General features: G+C 54.2%; 1 protein-coding gene across 4 annotated transcripts; it reads right to left on the minus strand.

The window, feature by feature from the left end:
• Positions 1 to 2,290: 2,290 nt before the first annotated feature.
• On the minus strand, positions 2,291 to 18,851 carry ACVRL1 (activin A receptor like type 1). 4 transcript variants are annotated; one of them, XM_081126351.1, is made up of 10 exons: positions 18,516 to 18,851; positions 13,280 to 13,380; positions 12,505 to 12,756; positions 12,110 to 12,318; positions 11,748 to 11,847; positions 11,258 to 11,404; positions 10,680 to 10,955; positions 9,806 to 10,003; positions 7,106 to 7,236; positions 2,291 to 5,911 (listed from the first exon to the last, which is right to left on the minus strand). In XM_081126351.1, exons 2-10 carry the CDS (start codon positions 13,341 to 13,343, stop codon positions 5,777 to 5,779), a joined length of 1,512 nt encoding a protein of 503 aa, XP_080982477.1. In that variant the 5' UTR covers positions 13,344 to 13,380; positions 18,516 to 18,851; the 3' UTR covers positions 2,291 to 5,776. The 4 variants fall into 4 exon arrangements, with proteins under 4 accessions (XP_080982477.1, XP_080982476.1, XP_080982475.1 ...); XM_081126350.1 differs by having other exon boundaries at positions 13,280 to 13,346; positions 18,516 to 18,670; XM_081126349.1 differs by lacking the exon at positions 18,516 to 18,851 and adding an exon at positions 14,121 to 14,215.
• Positions 18,852 to 18,986: the final 135 nt, after the last annotated feature.

Raw genomic sequence — 18,986 nt, forward strand, 5'->3', positions numbered from 1 at the left:
TAAGGCCCTGGTCAGGTGGTAACCAGGGCTGGAAACAGTTAAGAATTCAGGAGAAAGTCTCTAAGTTGTATACGGCTACTGGTTTTTTGTTAAACAATGGCCACTTAGAACCATCTTTTCCACGTCTTTCTGTTTGCATAGCTGTTTTATTAAGGAATTAATCTTTGGGGAAGAGGTAAAAAGGAGTTTCAGATATAAACATTTAAAGCACCTCTCGGTGAGCCGACGACTGTTACCTGAAGCACAAGGGTCGGGCGAAGCCTCAACACCCATCTGGTGGCGGGTCATCTTAACTGCAGGCTGAGTGCTTGAGAACTGTCTTTTGGAGCTGAGCTTAGAAATCCAAACCCAAGAAGGGCAGTTGGACATGTTTTGCAAACTTGTTTGCTTTGTTTATTTTCCTAAACATCAGTCTAGTTTCTTGTTCTGAAGAATCATAGATTCCAAATTAGTAGAGTCAAAATTAATGAGATTTTCCAGTAATGAGCCTGAGACTGAAATTATGGAAAATTCACTAATTATAGACTGTGCAGCCACCTAACCATGACTTGGAGCCAGGTCTCTGGGAGAAAGGAGAGGGAGGGAAGAGAGAAAGTCATAGATGAAACCTGTGCCTGACCATCCCTCTTTCCTCCTGCCACTGGCCTTTCCTCTGGGCTTGGTGGCCTCATAGCACCCAGTGCTTCCTGCCTCTGAGCTCCTAACTCCCCCCTCCCCCCACCTGGGTCAAGCTAGGCCCTACTTCTAAGGGCTATGTAAGGCTAAATTCCTGGAAACTACAAAATAGGGCACAAGTGGAGGTGGGGGACATGTTTTCTCCTCGGTTCTGGGAAGTAGTAGGGGAGAGGTGCTGGGAGAAGGAAGAGGGTAGAAAAGGCAGACAAAATGCCCATTATACCCAAGCCCGTCAATTTCCTTTTTTCATCTCTTTATCAGTGTTTGTGACTGAGCTTCTTATCAACAGGAAACGCCTGCCTAAGGGGATGAGGCAGGTCTAGGGGGACTGGACGCCAGGGACTGGGAATTCTGGGTAATGTGCTGCTGCGCCCCAGCCTGACCAAGTGGCCTCCTGATTCCCAGGACCCAGTGAGGCTCCCAGGCTTTTTGCTTTGGCATCTGGTGAATCATTAAGAAGACAGCACACCAGACAGGCCCCGAGGCTGAAGGGTCTGGAGGGTAGCCCTGGGTGGGGCTCCAGGCCTAGCCCTCTTTGACCAAGGAGAGGTCACGGAACAGCACAAGCTATAAAATGAGAATTGCCCTTGCACCTAAAATCCACCAACCCCCTCCTTTCTAGCCGACAGGCCAAGTGCCATGATGAGTCCAGACAACTTAGTGATAGTCCCCCTCTGGCCCTCTAGTGTGTTTGCCTTAAGCCCTCAGAGGATGGAGCTTGTGCTGGGCATCCAGGCCTGGGACAATTAGGTGCTTGGCACAGACTTCTGAAGGAAGGAGAGGAGGGGGACTCTAGCACTGATTGACCTCCTACTGTGTTTCAGGTTCTTTAAAAACACTGATCATCGGATTAGGATACTGGTCTCCCAGATGGGGCTCCCAGGAGAGGGAGAGACTGGGGGTCAGATTTCCCACGAGGCTAAAATCAAATCTTGGTGCTGAAAATAAATGCCCACGAGGGATGTCTGGGCCAAGCAAGGCCTGATGGGTGGCTGAGAGGAACAGGTTTATCTGGATGTCTTTGTATGGGAACTGACTGTTCTAGTAGGAGAGATGGGAAAGGTTTGTATAGAACAAAAGATGGGCGACCTTGCTGTTGGTTCCTTGCCCTCCGCCTATCAGTTGCTTTTGAGCAGCCACACTCTGCCTTTGGTGGTGGTGGTAATAAAGGAAATTCCAGTGTGCCTCCTGCCCTGTCCCCTTGTTTCCCTGGACAACCCCACTCTCCCCACACCACACCACTTGCTCCTGCAGCTGGAGATCTAGGTCAGTAAGAGTGGGTGGGTGAGAAAGAACTGAGAAGAGACTCATGCAGACGTGACACCCTGCAGGGCAGCAGTGACAACACTTTAACCTGAAAACTGCCTGAAAATAGACTGTGTCTATGACATTATGCAAATCATATGCAAAGTCAAGAAGCCCTATGTCTATTTCTAGCAAACTGAATGTGGCCCTGATGGAAGCATCTCGTTCCAAGAGTCGCCCACCCGGAGTGACAACTGCACAGCTAACATCAGTCCCAGCCCTGGGAGGCTGGACTCAGGTCGACGTGCACCCCTCCACTCCACTCCCAGGGCTGGGTCCTTTAGGCTTGAGGACTTTGCTATCTCTTGGTCTATTAATCTTGATGCGAGTAAGGATATGGAGGCAGAACATCCTCCTTGAAGGCTGATGTGAGGCAGGTGAGGCAGGACGGAGGGAGAATGGTGACTAGGAGGGTACAAAAATCTGTCCTTGAGGCCTGGGTCCCATGGCGGGTGGGGGGGGGTGTTCTTCAACATCAAAGTTCACGCCCCGGGGACCACCTTCACCCCCACTTGGGCATGTTACAGACACTCATCCCTTAGCAAGTGTCCACACAGATGAACCTCTCCCTCCTTGTAGAGGTGAGAAAATTGGAACCTGGGACTCCCGGGAAAGCAGGGCAAAGCTGCAAAGAAATCAACGCATTTTCTTTCTTTCAGAGGCAGGCAGGTTCCCTGAAGCTCCATGTGGAGACAGGGCCCTGGACAGCGTGACCTCCCGAGAACTCTTCTAACCCTGGAAGGCAGTGAGCCAATTCTCCTTTCCCAGATCCCAGCCAGACTTCTTGTAACTCCTTTTCTGCAGTTTTCCTACTGCCCTTCTGCCTGCTTTCCAACCATAGTGTGGACATAAAGTGGGGAATGTAAGGACCAGGATCTGGCAGGCACAGGGGGAAGAGAAAGGCTGCCTTTGTGGGGTCCCAGGAATGTCCTCACTTCCCCAAAGCTTGTCTGAGAGGTGTTCTGGCAAAGGCATGCGCTGCTGTTTGGGCTCCACGTACACATGCTCCAGGCACGAGGCCGACTGCAGGGAGTAGGGGAGGACCTCCGTGGTGAAAGGAATTGGGGTACCCTTTCTGTATACTCCAGGCAAGGTGGGGACCCCATTTGAAGAGGGAATTGAGAACAGGGAATTCAGGCAGGCAGGTCCAAGCCGCCTCTGAGTGAGGACACGGAGAGCTCCTTCGAGGTGTGGTTTTCAGGGGACAGTACCTGCAAAACAGTAGCACCGGGGAGCTCACCCACGCGGGCGCCTGGGGGCGAGGAGATGCTCTCTGCCGGGAAAGCCCGCGGTTCCCGCGCAGGGGCACGAGGGCGGCGGCCGCTGGGCGGCTCTTTGGCCAGCAGAGGGCGATGTGGCCGGCACCGAGCAGCCTGCTCCCAGCTCAGGGTCTGAACAGAAATTTGGGGCGCTGAAGGGCCGGGGTCTAAGCAGAGGCCTGAGCGAATTATGAGCTGTCAGCTAAGGGCTAAGCCCAGGCATGATGCCCTGGGGCCTTCTCCTTCCCCATCCCCTCAGGTTCCCTCTGCGACAGGGCCACTGCAGAGGCACTGGCTTAGGGAAACTCAACAGCTCAGGATTCAACCATGGCTTTATTGAGGACCTACTATGTGCTAGGCACGAGCTAAGTGCTCTCACAAAGAGTATCTCCAGGTAAGAGACTGTCATTTTGACCCTGGCCCACCTTTCTGCCCACAGGCAGAAGCATTACACTGCTCACCAGTGCCCCCTCCCTTCCTGGCCACTGGCTGTTCTCCCAACACTGGCCCCCTTTTTCTCAACCCTCCCCCTGTCACTACACCTCCTGCCTCAGGCCTCACCTCTTAGGGATTTTTTAGGCTTTGGGGAGATGCTGCCTTCAGTGTCTGGCTGTGGAGTCTCAGAAAGAGCCTTTTGGCCCCCAAATTCATTAGAGAGATCTTTCAGGGAAGGACTGATGCCTGGGCTGGGTGGGTTCCAGTGACAAGAAGACATGAAGCAAGATGCCTGGTGATGATCTGAGAACCCAGCAGGCCCATTGAGCTTTCTGTTTTCACCCAGTTTCACTTCCTGGTTCTCCCCCAGGGACCTTGCACAATGCTGGGACACAGGCCTGGGAAAATGCCCTGGAGGCGACGTGGAAGAAGCTGGCCTGAGGGGGTTGTTCTGGGTCATTTACAACAGGAGCCCAGGAGGATGTTTTCTTCACCTCCTGTGAAGAACTGAGGGTTCTTCTCCACTAGCCCCAAGGGCTGAGGGCTGTGAGGTCAGGTCTTCCCAAACTTGGGGTTGTCCTTGTCTCTAGCATGAGCCCCACCCCCACAACCCCTCAGGCTCCGCACCCCCACCCCCACCCCAGCCCAGGGTTCAGGGTAACCTCCTCAGAACGTGGACACATGCCCTTGGCTTCCAAATGCCGAACTTCCTGTGTGTTTCTCTACAACCACCAGATTCTTTCTAGACATACACTCTCCAGGGCCTGGCCAAGGGTGTGGGCCTGTGCCAGGGGGCAGCGGGGAACAGGAGCGGGGTGTTAGAGGCATATTGGCTGGAGTCAGATTTCTTCTGAGCCTTGGAGGCCCTGCAGGAAGCCAGCCTCAGTCCCTCTCAGCCCTGGGTAGAGAAAGCAAAGCCACAGAGGGGGCAAGGGCTGGCTTGTCTGCCCAAAGGCCAGGGACTGTATGAGCCCAAGGATGGCCATTGGCAGGAACTGGAGCCTGTAGAATTAGACTAGGAGGCGTCTTAGATACTCCTGGCCTCAGATAAAGTTATTTTCAAATTCCCATCTTGAGGCAAATTGCCAGGGGCTGCTGGGGCATACAGAGGAGAAGGCTGAACTGAGTTCTGAACAGGCTGACATTTCAAAGAAAATTAGAGCTGAAAAAAACCTCAGAGGACATGAGGACCAGCTCTTTCAACACCCAGATGAAGAAACAGATCCTAGGACAGTGAAGGCCTCATTCTGGTCACTTAGCGAGCATCCAGGACCAGGGCCTGGGTGTCTGACTCCCAGCTGAGCCCTTCCCCAGCCATGCTTGGCCTCCATGTCCTCTCAGTAATTCTGAAAGTCCTGGGCCTTACCCATCTGGCCTGCCACTTCTCCAATGGCCTATGGCCCTGCCACACCTGCAGCAGGGCTCCTTGGTTTTAATTCCCTAATAAGTCAGCTAGGATGGGGGTAGAGGAGGGGCCCAGGATAGGCCCCAGCTCTCTCAGGCAGCTTGTAATCACCTAGCAGTGGTCTTATCCAGGAGACAGAGGCTCAAGGCGCCATGGAGCTAAGATACAAATCCACAGAGAGAAACTCATGGGTCCTAGGTGTCTGGGGCTTGGGCCAGAGGCTAAGGCCTGGCAGGACAGGGTGTCTACTGAAGGCTGGACAGGGCCCTGTGCCACAGTAGCAGCTCTGGTGGGGCAGTGGGGTTGGCTGAGGGCAGGGGGTAAAGTGCAGGCCCAGGCTCTACGCCCAGGAGACTGGGATTCCCTGGCTTGGCCATCCTGCCTCTGGGGCCTCCTCTGCATTCTGTCCTGGGGTGGTAGGGGATGTGCCCAGGGCACGGTGGTGGGGACAGAGCCAGGCGTCAGGGAGCCTGCTGCTCTGAGCAGGCCAGACAGTGGGGAGATCGGGTTTCAGCCCAGCTGTATTTTTGGCTGGATGGGCTGGGGGCAGAGCTAGGCAGGCACAGCTGCCCCTAGAGGAGCACACCCCTTCCAGCACACACACTTCCTCCACTCAGATGGACCACCCTTCATTGCCCACCCACCCCCACTCCCCCGCACACTGCAGGCTGAGGGAAGTGAGGTGTCAGGCCCATGGCTAGTCAATCACTTTGGGCTTCTCAAAACTGTGGCTGAGTTTCTGTAGTGTCTTCTTGATCCGCAGGGCAGTGAGGCGGGCAGAGGGGTTGGGGTACCAGCACTCCCGAATCATCTGAGCCACGCCTGAGAGGACCTGAGGGGAGGGAGAGAAAGGCAGAGAAAAGCAGAGACATGGGTCAGGGAAGATGGAAAGGAGGGGGCGAGGAGAATGGCCCAGAAATGGGGAGAAACACAAGCAGGGCAGAAAGCACAAGAAGAGGGGAGATGAGAGTATTGAGAAGGATGGGGGAAGGAAAGACAGAAGTAGTAAGAGGGAAATAGGGTGTCCAGGCAGGGATGAAAAAGGTGAAATAAAAAATGGAAGAGGAAGAGAGTGGAGTGAAAAGGCGTATGGAGAAAGGCAGGCAGGAAAGAAAGAGAGATGTAATTCAGATCTTCAGGAGCACTCAGGTCCCCCATGGTAAGTAGTGTCTGTGGAGCACCTTACCCCACTCCCCACCTCCACTAAGATCCAAGAAAGGGGAGATATGCAAGCCTTGGGGCTCCCGCATCCCCATCAGCAACCAGACCCCAGTGCAGAAAGCAGTGTCTCCCAGCCCTCCACCAACCCTGGCTGGGCTCGGTGAACACTGGAAGAATGGGTGGTGGCACTGCCCCAAAATGCACGTGTCCAGGGAGGAACCCATCCCAGGAAGCTCGGTGGCCCCAGAGTGAGCCAGCCCCACCTCAAGCTGGTTCGTAAGAGGGATTGTATGTGTGTGTCCATATGAATGCATGTGTGGCTTTTTGTGGATGCGTATGTTGTATAAAAATATACATGTGTCTATGTACACCTATATGTAGATATATGTGTACATTTATTCATTCTTTTAATAAACATTCATTGAGCACCAGTTTTGTGCCAGGGTAATAAGGGTTGCAAAGGAGACATGTTCTTTGTCTTCACAGGGTCAACAGCCTGGCACATATATGCATGTGTATGTATCTGTGGTGCACATTTAAGTAGAATCATGTGCATGCTTATATGTATTTATAGACATGTGAGTATGTGTCTTGTAAAAGTATGTGGAGTGTTTTGAAAAAAGAAGCAAAACAAACAACAAAAACTTCATAGTAAGAAATGCAGCAGAGAATCTCTGATTTTCCCAGCAAGGTGAAGGGTTCTGAAAAATCCCAGAATAACTAGAGGGTACCCGAGGGCCCACAGGCCAGGGGTATGGGGGGGGGGTGTAGCCAGGGAGGCACCCTGGAATCTATCCCCCAGAATCTATCCAGCTGTGAGCCACCCCCACCCCCTGTGTCATCCCAGCCCCTGCAGGGGCCTCACCGGGTCTGCAGCCAGCCTGTTGTGGATGGTGGGGGTCTGCTGGTCAACACACACCACCTTCTTCATGTCCTCAAAGCTGGGATCATTGGGAACCACATCATAGAAGGGTGGCTTATAGTCCTCCACAATGCCTGGGAATGGAGCATAGACACGACAGTCACTCAGGACCCCAAGAAGGCCCAATACTACCTAGAGGAGAGCCTTGACCACCCTCTGTCCCAGGGGCCAAGATACCCGTTATCTGACCATGCTACCCTTGAGAGGGACACTATAATATTATAAATATATTTATAAATAATAATTACTACTACCATTTATTTTACACTTACCACGTGCCAGGCATTGTGCTATGCTTGATATGCATTATCCTGTCTCTACAATAACCTTATGAGGTGGGTACTATTATTACTCGCATTTTACAGATGAAGAAACTACTGTTCAGAGGAGTTGAGGTTACATAGCTAGTAATGGCAGAGCCAAGACTTAAACACATCTCGTTAGATTCCTAGGCCAGATCTTGTTCCAGTCTTTCTACAGTTGCTTTCCACCCAGGGCGAGGGTCCTGCTCTCAGGTCCCAACTAGCACAGATGCCCAATAATACCCATGTTTACTGAGTAGTTACTATGTGCCAGGCACTGTCCTAACTGCATTGCATTAAATCCTCACAATAACACTATGAAGTAAGCAATATTATGAGCTCCACTCTATAAGCAATGAAATTAAGGCCAGAGAGGTAAATGAGCTTATCTAAAAGCACAGGTAATAAGTGACAGAGCTAGGATTTAAGCCCAGAAAATCTAACCAAAGGCCATGCTCTTGACCTCCAAGCTACACTTAAGGGAGGGTAGTTGGTTGACTACTGGGTGAGGATGTGAAACCAGGAGTAGGTAGAGAAAATGCCTCTTTAAAAGAAGGAAATTTTTACTCAAGTCCAAATAACATCCAGCCCCTCTTAGGGATGGCACAGGGCTCTGTCAACCCCCTCAGCCAGCAGCACCCGTTCCCTCCTTAAATCAAGTGCACAATCCTTAGCAGGACTTTCTGAAAATGATGCCTGTGGAGCTGCAGACAGCTCGGGCAGGAGAGCCCAGACTAGGAAAAAGTGCCCCATGCCCCACCCCGCTTCCCAGGCAGAGGCTGTGGTCCAGGGCCACACAGCCACAACCCCGGGAGAGCCTGCGCCAGCTGTTCTCCCCATGGCTGGCTTCCAGGCCAGCCCCTGTGCCGCTCGCGCCCTAATCAGTGCTGCACAGAGGCCTGAGCGTGTCTAATGGGCCTTTAATCAGTGCCGGGGCTGACACCAGATTACAGTGTTTATAATGCACCACGAATCTGTGTGGGGCTGACAGAGCTTCCCTCCGCCCCAGGAGCCTGCAGTCAGCTTTCCCCTCAGCCCTGGCTGGTCCAGCCTTCCTTTCCCGCCTGCAGCCTGGTCCAAGGGACCTCTGCTCCTTCAAGGTGCCCCCTTCCCTGACCCCAGCCTCTAGAGCTGACTCTGAAAGCTCATGACTGAAGGGGCAGGAACCTGAGACCCTTGAGCCTCCAGAGGGACTGGTTACACGTCGGCCTCCACCCATCAGTGACTGCTGAGAGCAAATGAAGCCTGGCATGGAGCTGGCTCCTCATAGATGCTCAGGAAATGAGAATGTCCTTCTCCCCAAAGAACAGAGCTCCAGTCATATCCTGAGGGTTATCTCCAAACTGTCAGGACTCCTGGCAGCCCCACCCCATGGGCAGCCTCCACAAACACTGACAAGCTTCCTCACCCAGTCCAGATACCACCCATCATCCATCCACCCCAGGACTGGGAAGGTGCTGGGCTGCCCACTGTATGGTGCCAGCAGGAATGAGGTCCCTCTGCCTGCTCCAAGACACTCTAAATCTAAGTCCCTTGTGGCACTCACAGCGACAATGAGGAAGCAGTAAGCAGGCAGTACAGGCACTATTGTATCCCACATTTTTGTGGTCATGGAAACCAAGTACCAGAGAGGTTTAAGTAGCACAGTGATACATAGCACTGGCTCAGAGTCAGATTGCCTGGTTTCAGACCCTGGTGCTGCATCTAGCCAGCTGTGCCTCAGTCCCCTCATCTGTAAAATGGGGATGATACTGTGTCAGGGATTCATTATGACAACAATAATTGCCACTAATATTTACTGAGCTCCAGAACAGCTCCAGATACTGTCCTAAATACTTCATTTGAATTATCTCAACAGTTAGAAACTATTTTTATTCCCACTTTACAAATGAGGAAACTGAGCACAGAGAAGTTAAGCAACATGCCCACAGTCAGTGGCAAAATCAGGAATTGAACCCAGTCAATCTGATTCCCACCCTTGCTCTTAACTACTAAGCAATACCAAATTTCTGCCAACACCGGACGATTAGATAAGACAATACATATCACATGGCATCTGGCACATATTTAAGCTCAATAAATGTTAGCTGCTATTAATATTTCTGTTATTATCGCTTACCCAAGATTTCACAGCCAGAATCACAGACTCACAGACTCAGATGAACCTTAAAAGGTTGCTCAGCTGAACCAGTTGGTGAGTAGCAATGAATGGAATACAGGCAGTCTGTCCACAAGGCCCTTAGGCCACAGGCACCGGCCAAGGCACGAAGCCTCCATCCCCTGCCTGTCTATCCACTTGCCCCATTCCCCTTTCCTCACCCTGTGCAGGGTGAGCCCTCACCATTGACAATGGTCCGGCGGGTGATCTCCCACAGCACCAGGCCAAAGGCCCAGATGTCCGTCCACTTGTAGGACTCGAAGCAATCAGTGCGGATCTGCTCATCCAGCACCTCGGGGGCCATGTACCGCTTGGTGCCCACTCGAGGGTTGTTGCCGATGTCCAGATAGTCGTTACCCTGCGAGTGTATCACAGCCAGGCCTGTGGGTACCAGGGCTGTCACTTCTGCTGCTCACCTGAGCCCACAGACAGGGTGGCCCCAGAGGCTAGGGTCCAGGGGGCAAGGTGGGGTTGAAGGTGGGACACAGAAGGGCAGGCAAACGGAGACCTGCCCTGAGGTGTGCTGGGAGAACAACTGACCCCACTTTGCTCGGCTTGTGTAGCGTTCTCTGGATGCCCAAGAACCCAGGGAGATGTGAATGGGCAAGGCAGGTATTATTACCCATTTCACAGAGCAGAACCCCAAGGCTCCATGAGCAGGAGGGATGTAGTCAGTGAAGCCAGGATGATAACCCAGGTTCCTGGCTCCCTGCCCCTTCCTCCCAGCTCCTGGAGCCCAAGGGTGGTGTGGTGGAAGGAGTTTAGCTTAAAAAGAGTGTTAGGCAACTTGTGGGGCTCTTGTGGATGGGAAATGAGACAACAAACATCTCTTTCAGCTTTAAAGCGCCAATCAGCATCGTCGTCACCAGGCATGCACACGCACGGACACACACACACATGCACACACGCACACACGCATGCACACAGGTGAATGCGGAGCCAGGTGGACAGGGAGGGCTCATGCGAACTGCGAGCCCCTTGGAAGGGCCCACCTTACTCACCCACCTCATTCTGCCCACCCTCCGTGAAGGGCCCGCTCCTACCCCACCAGGCTCACCCAGGTCCGCGATGCAACACTGCAGGTTGCTCTTGACCAGCACGTTGCGGCTCTTGAGGTCGCGGTGGGCGATGGCGGGTTTGCCCTGAGTGCCGAAGATCTCCACGTGCAGGTGCGCCAGGCCGCAGGCGGCGGACACAGCCAGCCTCAGGGCCAGCTGGGGCTCCAGCGTCTGCCTCTGCAGGAAATCGTAGAGCGAACCATGCTCGTGGTAGTGCGTGATGAGCCACAGCTGCGTGCTCGAGTTGCGGGAGGTCATGTCCGAGGCAATAAAGCCTATGGGGCAGAGGGTCAGGTGGCTCAGCCAAGGGTTTAGAAACGAGGGAGTCTGGACTGGTCAGGGTCAGGGCTGGGACTGGAGGCCCAGGATGGACTGGGTCAGCGCAGACCGGGGGCTGGGCTGGAGGCTGCTCTGCCTCGGTCAGAGAGGAAGCCGGAGCCAGAGGCTGGGGCAGAGAATGCACTGGGAGTACTTCAGGGTTGGGTCAGCGTCCAGAGGCTGGGGACTCCAGCCTTGAGTGCAGGGGGATGACAGCCCCAGGCCTGGCATAACCCCTCTCCCCCACCCCCCAGCTTGCCTAGGATGTTGTCATGTCTGAGCAGCACTGTGTTGTAGATCTCAGTCTCCCGGAACCAGGACTGCTCATCCCTCGAGGAGAATATCTTGACCGCCACACTTTCACCATGCCACAGGCCTCTCCACACCTCACCATAGCGGCCCTTTCCTGATCCAATGGCCAGAGGGGAGGGAGAAAGTCACACAAGCCCCTGGACACAGTAGTCCCCACCATCTTGATGCTACCCTGACCATCTGCAGAATCTTTGACACTTATGTTTAACTTAATCCAGACCCAAGCCCAGCTGGCAGGACACCCCCACCCACCTCTTGTTCCATACTGGCTCTGCAAAAGGATCTAGCCCTGACCCATCTCCAACCCACTTCTTGCCCAGCAGAGTTCCTGGGCAAGGCTTGGCCCCATCTGTGACTCCAGAGGCTAAGAGCTCTCTCACCCCTCCAAGCTCATGGGAGCCCTTGGTCCCCATCCCCCAGGCTCACCCACTGCTCACCCACACACTCCACCAGGGCGACCTGCCGTGCCACTGTCCTCTGCACCAGAAAGGGGAGCCCAGAGCCACTGCCTGTTGTGCAGTCACTGTCCAGGAGGTCCTGGAAGTAGCGAGAGGCCACTGAGAAGCTGTCCCTCACCCTGGCCCCTGCTACTGTGTCTCTGCATGCTCCTCTCTCCTCACCCTGGCCCCTGCTGCTGTGTCTCTGCATGCTCCTCACTCACCCAGCCCCCCACCCACTGGCATCTGAGTGTCTGTGATTGTGCCTTTCTCGGCTACCTGTCACTCTGCATCCCCTCTGATTCTGTGGCTTCTGTCTATCCCTCCCCCCACTCTGCATCCCAAGTTTCCCATGCTCGTACCCCCAACATGCTGTCCCCCTGCTCGGATGCCTTCAGGATGAGTCTGGATTCGCCCAGCTCGCTGTGCAGGCCCTGATGTTTCTCCTGCCTCCGCCGGACATGCCACAGGCCCAGGGCACCCAGGACCACCAGGGCCAGCACGGCCAGCACAGGGCCCAGGATCAGAGGCAGCTGGCTATCTACTTGCGGCTGCTCCGGAGTTGGGTTGGCTGCCAGAGGGAGGACACTGAGACCCAGCTTCCACCAGGCCATTTCCCCTCCCACACCTTGCCACTCTGCCATTAGATCCCAGGGTCCTGCCTCCCCCACCCTCCTGGCCAGATCATGAAAGGAATGTAGGATGAGAGGGCAGGGTCTGAGAAGGTGGGGAGGGTTGCTGAGGCAGCTGGACATACCCTTTAGCACCAGGGACACGTTGTGGTTGCAGAGGGAACTGTAGCAGCAGTAGTGATTGACGAAATCAGTGGGGCGTGACCAGCAGAGTTCTGGGTGCAAGTTCCCACAGCCCCGATGTTCCTGGGGGTGCCTGCCCTCTTCCTGCACCAGCACTACAGTACACCAGGTCCCCAGGCAGGTAGGCCCCTTGCAATGTGGGCTCTCACATGTGCAGTTCACCTTCGGACCCCGAGACGGCTTCACAGGGTTGCCTGGGAGACACAGCAGAAGCTCAGTCACTCTGGGCCCAACTCCCCAGGCTGAGCCCAACACCCGCTGCCCTCTCCCTTCTGACCTTTCAGACAAACCCCTTGAGGCCTTGGTCCTTTAGTTCCACCCTCAGATTATCCTTCCTTCCAGAGCCTTACTCCCCACCAAGGGGCAGCTGAGACTATGAGAACTAGGACTCTGTCCCTTCCCTAATCCTAGGACCTCCTTTCCCAGTTCCAGTCCCAGCCTGGGCCCCAGCCCCAACCCTGAGGGCCCTCCTGACCCTCCCTGCTAACATCCCCACTCTCTGCACCCCCCACATAGAGGTTCCCACCCTGGAATCTGGCAGAACACCGGCCTGAAGGTTGGGATCAAGAGAATAGCAAAAGAGGGTTGGGGTGGCCTGTCTCCTGCCCTCCAGCCAAGCTCCAAAGCCCCTCTCTCCAACCCCTCAAACAGCCCCAGGAAGAGCTGAGCCCAGACAGCCCTTTCTCCATTCAGGCCCCTGTTCCCTACAGTACTCACCCTGGGTCAGGTTTAAAGCCATCAGCAACATCAGAAGGCTTCTCCTGGGGGGGTCCAAGGTCATGGTCTTGGATGGAGGAGGACAGGGGGTGCAGTAAGATCTGTGAAATGTGATCCCCTCAGTGTTTTCAGCCACTGACCATGGGTCCCTCCCACCCAGAGGAAATCACTGGGAGTGTTTTGGGGGGGCAGAGAGGCCTCCTCCCTACTCCACTGCGCCTGACTTTGGGGTGGGGCCTGCAGGGGAAGTCCTGGTTCACTTCCCCATGGAAACCATCCTGTTAGGGGTAAAGGGTGGGGAGCCATGTTTAAATGACTGAGAACTTGGGGGACTCCCAGCCCCACAACCCTGCTGCTGAGCTACATCTGGAAGGCACAGAGGGCTTGGGGCTGAGGTGGAAGGACCATCTCTTCAGCAGCACCCCCTTCTGTCCTCTGCCTCTTGCCCACCCCTTTTTAGCCTCCCCCCAGCCCACCCGTTTCCCAGTGCCCCCCCCCCCCCAGCCCTGGCTGCCTCAAACATAAACAGGCTCCTGTCTTCACTTCCTGCCATTCAGGGTCCCGCCAAGCTGGGAACAGGAATCAAGATTGTTTAGATTGGGGTCTGGATAGAAAAGGCAGGAGTCACGCACAGCATGGAGTTTAGGGCATATTCTCAGGGCAGGCTGGGGCAGGTACAGGGTCTGGAGAGCCTCCTGGGGCTGGAACACCACCATGACCAAATCCTAGGGGGACACCTTGTGAATCACAAAGCCCAGCTCTTTATTTTAGAGAAGACAGGATTAAGGTTCAGACAGGGGAGGAGACTTGTCCAAGTCCAGTCAGGATTCAGTGGCAGTACCAGGAGTACAACCCAGGTGTCCAGACTCCCGGTCCAGTGCTCTTTCCTCTCTGTCTCCCAATCCAGGGTGGCAGCCAGCGTCTGAGCTCTCAGGGCTGTAGCAACATATAAACCTCCCACAGTGCTGGCTCATCCTAGGTGAAAGGAACCTCTCTGCAACCTCGCCAGAGTATAAGAAGCCCTCTCTGTGCCATTCCCCGGCCCCCTTCTCTTTCCTTGCTGTCCTGGGAAAGAGTGGGGGGCAGGGCCAATGGTGTGGGAAGGGAAGTGAAACACACTTAGACACTGAATGTTTTACCTTCCATGGCTGGCTAAGGTTGAACTTTTCCAGAAGTTGGATGGAGAGTGTTACGGGGAGTAATTCTGGTCTGTGACAGTCCCCAAACCTGGTCCCAAACCAACTAGTGCTTCAGAAGTTTCCCCTTTCTTCATTTATCAAAGGTTTAGAACAAAGAAGATAAGGGCTGGGGCTGCAGCAAGAAGGACTGAGATCAGACAGTAAGAAGGACTTTCTGAAAGGTGTGAAATATGCAGGCATTTGCCTGGGGACTGGGTCCCCAGATAGGAGCACCTAACATGAGGGAGGGGAGTGTCTTCTGGTATCATATGGTGAGGCTGGTAGGACTGGGCAGATGGCCACCTAGGGTGAAGAAGGCCCATAGTCTAAGAATGGTTCCAAATTAAGATATATGATGCTAAGGCTGGGGGGGGGGGGCAGGATGGCTGGGAGGGGGGAGCTTTGTATGCCTTTCTGGCTGGTGGCAGCTCTGGCCTTCCTGCCTGGGCTTCCTCTGCCCCAGAGGCCCAGAGCTGGGGGAGGAAATGGAGCCCTGGGCCGCTGCAGCTGTGTCCCCAGCCTCTGCCTGACCTCCTGCCTCTTGCCCCTCCTGGCAGGCAGTGAGGACTCCAGTAAGCACTCTGCAGTGGGACTGAAGAGGGAGCCCCAGACAAGCTGAATTTTTCTACTGGGGTATAGGCAGGAAGCCATCCTTGGCAGTAGCCTTTGCTTGCCCAGAAAGCAGCTAAGGAAAGGGTATGAGGCAGGAAGGAAAAAGTGGAAAACAATGAAGATGAATCTGGCATCCTCCTAAGATCCTCTACCCATGCTCCGCGTCTCTGGCCATGCCCAGTGCACCCTCTCACCTACTCTATTATGCATCAGGATCGCCTGAAGGACTTGCTTAGAAATGCACATTCTTTGGTCTCGCCCCCACTCCAGATTCTGATTTGGTCAGAATCTGGGACCAGCAAGAAACATGCATTTTTGTTCTTATTTTTATTTTTTTTAATGCTCATCCAAGGATATGTTTTTGTTGATTTTAGAGGGAGAGGAAGGGAAAGAGAGAGAGAAACATTGATTGTTTCCCTCCCATATGCGCCCCTACCAGGAATCAAACCCGCAACCTAGGTATGTGCCCTGACCAGGAATCAAACCCACAACCTTTTTGTGTATATGAGACAATGCTCCAGCCAACTAAACCACCCAGCCAGGGCAAGAAACATGCATTTTTAAAAAGTTCCCACCCTACCCAGTTTGGCTCAGTGGTTAGAACTTTGGCCCCCAGGCTGAAGGGTCCCGGATTCAATTCTGGCTAAGGACACGTGCCTCAGTTGCAGGCCGATCCTCGGCCCCGGTGGTCAGGGCACATGCAGGAGACAGCCAATCGATGTGTCTCTCTCACATCAATGTTTCTCTCTCTCCTTTCACTCTCTCTGAAAAGCAATAGGGGGGAAATATTGTTGAGTGACGATTAAAAATAATAATAATAATAATAATAATAGATGAAAAAGTTCCTCAGGTAATTCTGATCAGTGAGTACATAATGTCCTACATGACATTAAGACTGGTCCCATGTTTTCATTCCACAGGACCTGCTGGGTGAGTGGGAGTGGGGTGCAGAGGAAAGAACCCTCACTCCCCTTTACTCGAGGAGAAGGAACACGCAAGTGAAACATGACAGTCAGGGTCTTGGAAACACTGTGGAGGGAGGGTGGGTGGGGGGCTTTGCTCTGAACATCCACCTCAAGCCTCCCAGGCCCAGGAACGCTACAGGGGGAGCCTGGCAGCATTTAAAGACCCACTACTGGTTTAACCTGTGAATGTGCTGGGGTAAAATTGTGACTGTCTAATTTCTAACTTTGTCCAGTGAAAGGTTAAGTACAGGAGGGTGCTGAGTCCTCACCAGTCCAAACTCAGCGCTGACCCTGTGGGATTTGTCTGCTACCTGACTCTAGCACAAATTGACTCCTGGGGACTGACGGTACCCTTTCTTTTCTAAGCAAAACTTCATGAAAGCTCTCCTGATGACAGAAGCATCACTGTTGTTGGCCAGAAATCACAAATGCTTAACTAATATCAAACATTAACTTACTACTGTGAAATCCTTAGTAATAAAGAGTTAACCTTCTCTGAGTGCTACTTATGTGCTAGGTACTGAACTTTAACAGTTGATCTCATTTAATCCACACAACAATCCAATGGGGAAACTGAGGCTCAGGGATGTTACACACCTTGCTGACCGGTCACGAGTACACTCCCATATTTCTGTGTCCGAACATTGCTGACCGGACACGAGATAACTCATGTCTGCACTTACAATAATTTAAGTAATTTTAAACACCTTGCTGACCAAAGTAGCCAGCTGCACGGGCAAGTTCGGGCTCGAAATAGCTGGTCAGCAGGGTGTTTAAGATTGTTGCCCATAATCACCATGTGTGTCTTGATCAACTTAAATTACTGATCATAAATCCTTCCTTGGTCACTTTATTCCTCCAATTGTTTGGTGTTGGATGAGCCCCACAATGGAGGAAAAAGAGTGAGTGGGTCTCCCCAACATTAACAGATTGCCCGCTGCTGTTGTCATCAACAGGTGCCTGATGTGGGTTTGTTTAAATGGGGAGTCAGAAATCATCTGTTAGCTGTAGGCTTAGTCACAGGTGGGAGAACCACAGTAGGGGTGTGCTTGGAGGGTGTTGTCAATCTTCCTCCCCATCACACCTGAGAGATTGATAAAACCTGCGCCGATTAGCAGCAGTGGCTCAGCACAGCAGTGAAGCGCCTCGCTCTGCCCATCGGCAGGTCTCACCCAAGCAGCAGAGGACCAGAATGACCTGCTCCTACCAGGCTGTCCCTTACCAGACACGAAGCGCTTTATCTGCCTCACTTCATTAACCCTTAACAGCAGTGTGATATAGCACCACGCCTGCATTTTAGGGTCTCACACAGAACACAGAAGCAGCACAGTACAGCACAGAGGTCAGGATGTGGGCTCTGGCTCGTGTAGACTTGGGTTCAAATCCTGCCACTGCCACTTACAGTGATGAAATTGGGAACAAGTGACTTAAACTTTCTGAAGTTTAGGCTTCCCTGTGTAAAATGAGAGTAATAATAGTGCTCATTTCATAGGTATAATGTAGTAAAATTATTTAGCAGAGTACTAAGTGGTACATAGTAGGCACTTAACAAATGTTAGCAAAAACCCAGCCATCCACTTATACCATCCATGGAGTTTTGGACAAGTGATTCAAGTCTGAATCTGCTCATCCTTCTGTAGGATGCGTATAATAACCCTTCTGCTAAGTTGTGGCAGAGATTACATGAGAAAAATATGTGTCTACATAGTAAGTACTCAATAAATGGTAGCTACCTTTAACCACCCAATGAGATGGAAAGACAGGTACTGGAACAAATGGGGCAGTGAGGGATTAGAGAGACCTGACTCAGCCAGACGCTGCCCACAACTAGGGAGTGAGAGCTGCTGCCCACTATGGCCCTGACCTTGGAGAAGAAAAGGGGGGGGGGCTCAACAGCACTGGCCTCCGGGGTGGACTGGAAACCTGGGGCTCCCTCCTGCAGGGAGACTGGTGCCTCCGGCTTGGGTCCTGAAGGAAGGCCATGGCACAGGGGTGATCTGACCATACAGGGATAGAGGTGAGCTGTGTGGGCTGGAGTAACAGTGTCAGGTTCCTTAAGCAAGAGCTGCGAGGGCTGGGCTGGGAAAGCGGGCCGTCAAGGGGAGGCTGGAAACGTGTTTGATGGACCCTCGGTCCAGGTCAAGCCGCCGCCTGGAGGGACCTGTGACGGTTCTGTGAGTAAAGCGGGGCAGGAATCCTGCTCGTTTTACGTGGATCAGAAGAGGAGAGCAGAGAAGTGCAGTGACTGGCCCCGGAAGCAGTGTTTTGACTCCCAGCCGGGCACAGGCCGACCCCCTCCCGGGCTCGGGCGGGCGCGGGAGGCGCGCGGGCGGCTGAGCGACAGCTTGTGCGCCTGCTGCGCCGGGACTGACCCTCGGCGACCTCTCCGAGGGGCTCTCTGGGATCTGCCCCAAAAGAGGGGCCACTCGGGGTGGGGCCAGGCCGCCCCCCACCACCCTGCCCCGCCCGCGGACCTCTCACCTGTGGGGCTGGCGGGCGGCGGGCACAGGCGTGGCGGCGGCCGCGGTCGCACCGCGCGCTCCGGGTGGCAGCCGGGGTCTGGGCGCGGCCGGAGGAGGCCCGGGCGCTGGGGCCGGGGAGGGGCTCGCTCTGCGCTGCTGGCGCCGCGGCCTCCCGGGACTGGGAAAGGGCCTGGAGCAAAAATGTTTCTTATTCCAGCGTCTTCCTGCTTGGCCCCGGCTCCACCACTCCCTCCTAATAAACCGCTTCCTATTGCCCAGCTCGCCGACGGGCCGCCCGCTCGCCCCTCCCGGGCTGCAGGACCCGCACCCTCCCCCGCGCCGCCCCCAGACCCCCGGGCAGCGGCCCCCTCAGCCGCCCCCAGCTCCGGGATCCCCGCCCGCGCCCCCGCCCCCCGCCTCCCACATCCGCCCCGAGGGGGCGGGCCTTGGACTCGGGCTGCGGGGGTCGCGCGGGGTCCGGCCCAGAGCC

The sequence above is a fragment of the Miniopterus schreibersii genome, assembly GCF_964146895.1.
Source record: "Miniopterus schreibersii genome assembly, chromosome: 2".
NCBI classification, from domain to species: Eukaryota; Metazoa; Chordata; class Mammalia; order Chiroptera; family Miniopteridae; genus Miniopterus; species Miniopterus schreibersii.